We start from the raw sequence: 5,431 nt of genomic DNA, 5'->3' as shown, positions 1-5,431 counted from the left end.
GACAGGCTTTTTTGTCTGTTTTTAAATGTCAGCTAGTCTTTAAAACCTGCCCCCCACAATTTTATTTGTATCACTGTCCAACATCAACGCAACATGTTTTTTCCCCCAGAGGCCAAAAAACTCCATAGTATAGTATACCATATGAAATACTCCACAGGACAGTGTTATGCAACCTTTTTTTTTTTTAAATCAGAACTCTTGTTATATGCTGTCAAGAAAGACTTTTTGAACTCGTCTCAGAACCTTCCAGTAGCTCTCATTGGAAATACCAAGATCCACCTCTTTTAATATTTCATCCTGAACATCATGTGATTTATTTTTTCCCCCCTCCAGGAATTTTTTTGGCTATCACATTTCACGTATCATATCTCTCTGGAAGCTTACTATGGTACCAAATCTGTTGGATTACAGGATTGGGATATTGCATTATTTATTTTGCACTTATTGAGGTGTTAGTGTGGAGACCTGTTCTCTCATCAAGCATTGGAACGCCATTTATTTTTTTCACTATTCATGATCTTTGCCTCTGGAGTATAAATCCTCCATTGACTCTCATTGCTTCTTATATCTATGACATGTTCAAACAGGTTTGTTTCCAAAGCCAAAAGTATGTATTTGCCTTTTTCTTCAATGGTTCAAAAAAAATCTTATTTTTAACTTTAACCAATATTATTTTACATATTGTAGAGATTCTAATTTATGTGATCTTCAGCAACCAAAATATTGCTCTGTTCAATTCAGTTCCTGTGTCTGGACTTTCTGTACATTTACAGCATTAGGCTGAGAGCCTGAAGCCTTGTATTCATTTATCGAGCCAAAAGAAGTCTGTTACACAACTATAAATATTTAACAGATGATGGCTGTATTATTTAAAAAAGATGAAAAACGTTTATTTTAATTTTAATATGGCTGTTCCGGGTTCGATTCTATTTATTACAACAGAAAATAATTTTGACTCGTTGCTCAGATTGTACAAGAATATGTGTTCACGGTCATCCACTTACAGCGAAAGTTTACTTTAAGACATTGCTCTGGAATCAACTTTTAAATGTTCTGTTTCTAAAGTAAAGCTTTAGATGTTATGTGGATTTTAATTATGATAATACGGGACAAGTGTGATGAAACCACTTTATAGGCGCACCTGTGGAATACTTTATTTTGATTGGCCAATCGCTGTCGCAACTCGCAAGTACGCTCATCCGGGTAACTGAAACCGCTCACATTCCTGTCATACTAGAACGTAAATGGCGCCATCTTGTGTCTCCGTTTTCACTTGTAGTTAAAAAGACAATTCAGGTACAGAGCTTTGAAATATATATTTATTGTTCGCGTATCCTCCCCCCGGTAAAGAATTTCTTGGCAAAGTAACAAATTCGACTTAAAACTCTAGTCTCACTGATAAAAGGCGAGTTAGACCACAACCGCGTCTTAAATATAACATGTTGTTTGTTCAATGGAAACTGAGAGAGGTCGAAATTATTCTGTGGTAACTGACAGCATCGAACCTGGAACATTTTTGTACAGCTGTACAAGCCCCCTGCAATTCTCTCCCGCTCGACTACAGTGACCTTGATTGGATTTCATGCACTTGTAAATAGAGATTCTGTATGTCCTTGCCATAATAATGATGCTGGATTTGAGCAGGTGGAGGGGAAGGACACCTGCTGCAGGATAAATGAATCACCATGTTTCAGAGTTCCCGCTAGTCATTCGTTTTAGAGCATTAGTATAAAGAGAGTTTGTCAGAATTTAAGGTATTCATTGATGGCATAAAAACTAGTTCTCAGCACATTGACATTTGTATAGACTGGGTCTGTACATTATATTGTTGCCTACATCAGTACCTATATATTTTGATATTTTCCGAATGGAATAAACATGTTATTGAGAGAAATGATTTTCATCAGTTAAGCTGGCGGAGTGAAGTTTGCCATTGCTTTCTTGTGCAGCTGTGTACTTTGAAACCTTCTCTGGTCTTTTCTTAGGCTAATGAGAGCCGAATGGATGACTTCCAAGAACCTACAAACTCCTTTATAAACACATGTACCATTTTGGATGTGTGCATCATGCTTTGATGAGGCAGAACAGATGCTAGGGGCTTTCTTCACAGCCTTAATCTAAACAGAGGTAAGACAAAACCCAGGAATGAAGGCAACAACCATTTGCTCGGCTTCATTTTAATATTAAAACTTTTTTTCTTTACAAAAAAAAATCCTAGAGCCATTACAAAAGACTCTGCAATCACACAATACACAGTTTACTTGATTTAATTTAGATTAAATAAATCCTCAAAACAGCTTTACACATTAAGACCATGCAACATCAATGATTTCACATGTAACTATCTAAAATCGCTTGGCATATTTAATTGTGGTTTAAAAAAAGGCACATAACTGGTTTTCTTACAAAAGAAATGGGTTTTAATCCACAACTTCACAGTTAAAATCGTGCAGAAAATTATAAAATCATTGACTTTGCATTATAATTCCACAATAATTATAGGACATTTTACTACCTGGTAGGAAAGCGCATACTATTGACACAGCAGAAGGCACAATTAGGAATAAACTCAGTTACTGTTATATATTTATTGCTTGCTATGAACACTATTGGCATGTAACCAGACTGACTATTAACACAATAACTAATGGAAATCTTTTGAAGTCCCTATACTGTATATAACAACATTCCCAAAAGCTAAGGATGGCATGAAACTGGAGACAGCAGTTAAACAGTAGAAGGTCAAAACCCAACCCAAATTAATAACCCATCGCACACCAGAAATATGGGCAGTTTTTAAATTCAAGGATTAAAAACAAGCTTCTTTATTATCTACCTTCAGGAATAAAGTCCAGCAGTCAACATTGCCAGTAGAAAAATAAATATTTTAACCATAAACAAAGACATAAATACATTTTGGTGACAGAAGCCCTTAGCCATTTAACTTCAATCCAGTTTGATCAACATTTAGAGTGTCTTAGTGCAGTGATAAATATGAGCGCAAACCCTCTCCCTTCATTTTCTGGGAGGAAAAAAAAAAACTACAAACAAGACGAAATGCAGTAAATGTCCGGACTCAATATCTCTCTTTTTCTTATAACACTGGCGCCTCACAAATGGCTAAAAACTTGCTGTTTATGGACCAGTTATTAAAAAAAACCTACAAATCCGATCTCCCACAGCCATGAATTTTTAAGAATGTGATTTCCAGGGCTGGGAAATTCACAACAATTAGTGAAGTTGTGGATATTTCTATGGTGAATATACATTTTTATAGTGATTTTAAGCTGTAAAATATTGACCTGGCAACATTTTTCTTTTTTAATGAGCACAGTCCATTTAGTTATCATGGACAGCTGGAAGAAAAGTAATGGAAACTCACTGGTCAAAAGTACTGGGAATCCTGTAAAAGAAATAGAAATATAGAGCAGCAAATGCTCAGGAGCACTAACGGTAAGATTTAAAATACAGGAAGTCCAACATCAAATTTAAAGTCTAGTCTATTCTTAATTGCATCATTGTCAATGCTAATCGAACAATACAACATTGTGTACAATTTTGAATTCTTCGACCTTCTCCAGGCTGTACATGAAAATGCGAAATAATTTGAAATTCATTCTACTGATGTTTTATGGGAATGCATCCTTCCATCTCCAAAACTTCAGGCCAGCCTTCATACTTGTTGGTCTCTGCATTGTTCTTGATATACTGGAGGCATAAGAGATGGTGTAATATTTATTTAAAATATTATTCCAAAATTTGAAAAGGACATGGCCCCTCATTAGTGGGGGCTACGGCCTGAAAACAAGATATAAGCAGGGATGCAAACTCATCATGGGTGAAACATTTGACAAAGACTATGATTGGCTACAATTCTCAGTGCTGCAAAAACATTTGTCATTTGAAACTAGAGCGCGCACACAATAACACGCAGGACACGTTTGAAAGTGGGTGACTTCGAGCGGGTAGAGAATTGAGTTGGTACTATTGGCACTGTAAAAAAGACCCCCCCCCACCACCCAATCAATTTTAAAAACTCACCGGATCAACACAAATCACACAAATGACCCATTTTGAATTCAAAATGGTGAATTTCACTGAAAGGTGACATGTTTTCATCCCTGTATAAAGCAAAATTACCTGCTCAAAGGGGCTCTTTGTCTTGATCCCTTTGCCCCCTACAAACACCCAATTATCTCTGAATCCCAGTATGCCGATGCTTGAGCTGCCCAATTCTGCTATCAGATTTCTGGCCTCGTCGTTAAGCCTGTTCACACACACACACAAAAAAACATCAATTAGACAACCCAATACAGATCTGTAAAAGTCTCACCAACTATTTAGAGAAGTGACTCACTTTGTTGCAGGGTCATCAAAAGTGGCCATCATGACAATACTTCCATCTTCTATTTCCTTCAAGAATTTGATAAGCTGGTTCACATCTAGACAAGAATAAACATTTAAAAAGATTAACTTTTGCATGCCACTCAAAAGGACATTTCAGTTACTTGACTCTGCCCAGTTTGCAAATACAAACAAGCTCTTACCAATGAAACCATAAGTGGCCCTGTTTTCAACTGGTATTAAAATCAGTCTCTTGCCATCCAAGTAAAACTCAACCAGGGGGCCGGAAACCACTAGGGGGCCTCAACACACTTCCAAGTGGGCCTCAAGATAATTTGAAATGATTTAAAGAGAAAATGAGCTTTAAAATACACTTTAAAACTTTAAAATGTAGTTTAATTTGTTCCCTCGACAACTGTCATTTTTTATTTAAGAATTAATTCATTTTAAAAAATGTCTTAAAAAATATTTTAAGAAATTGTTATCTGTGAGTAAAAATTATTTTTAAAAACCTTATCCTGAAATCATCAATGACAGTAAAAGTCATGTAAATTAATGTCATAAATATCAGTTCTTGAAATTCTAAAATGATGGACCTTAATGATTCTCATTTTAATTATAAAATAATTGTATTTAATTATTTAAATATATTGCCACTATATTGTTTCTGAAAATACAAGAAGTTGAAAATGAGCAGCTTTGTCATTACAGCAGAATTATCTGAAATATCTTAGCCTACATGGGGGGCCTTCAAATGTTGGATAATAAGGGGCCTCAAAGTCAAGAAGAACCACTGCTAAATAAAAAGAAGTTAGGTGAGACGAGTGCTTATGAGTACCCACAATTCTCAAAGACTTCTCTTATGGCTACTTTTTTAGTGCAGTGGTTGACAGAGCACCACTGTCCGAGGACAACATTACAATACAAATGCGATGTGATCATATGCGTTTCGGACTATGTCTGAATGTGGTTTGAGTGATCAGACAACAAAACGGCTTGAATATAGTGCATTACTGCCCACCCACTTTTTTCCAGATGTATTTTTCCCTATTCATTTTTCCCATAGAGATTTTTTAAATAGTCTTAA

At 35.8% G+C, this 5,431-nt stretch overlaps 1 protein-coding gene across 1 annotated transcript in view; it reads right to left on the bottom strand.

Annotated features, from left to right (window-relative positions):
• Positions 1-2,152: 2,152 nt before the first annotated feature.
• LOC107578540 (protein FAM3C-like) overlaps positions 2,153-5,431 on the bottom strand; it is a 4,504-nt gene continuing 1,225 nt past the window's right edge. Inside the window, exons 2-5 of the mRNA XM_016264485.1 lie at positions 4,548-4,637; positions 4,358-4,442; positions 4,141-4,267; positions 2,153-3,708 (exon numbers count right to left, since the gene is read on the bottom strand). Coding sequence (XP_016119971.1) covers positions 3,619-3,708; positions 4,141-4,267; positions 4,358-4,442; positions 4,548-4,637 — 392 coding nt within the window. The 3' untranslated portion in view covers positions 2,153-3,618. The remainder of the gene's footprint in view (positions 3,709-4,140; positions 4,268-4,357; positions 4,443-4,547; positions 4,638-5,431) is intronic.

This window comes from Sinocyclocheilus grahami, unplaced genomic scaffold (assembly GCF_001515645.1).
Source record: "Sinocyclocheilus grahami isolate Dianchi unplaced genomic scaffold, SAMN03320097.WGS_v1.1 scaffold10786.1, whole genome shotgun sequence".
Lineage (NCBI taxonomy): Eukaryota > Metazoa > Chordata > Actinopteri > Cypriniformes > Cyprinidae > Sinocyclocheilus > Sinocyclocheilus grahami.
Note: the sequence above shows the minus strand (reverse complement) of the source record. Positions and strands in the feature narration are given on the sequence as shown.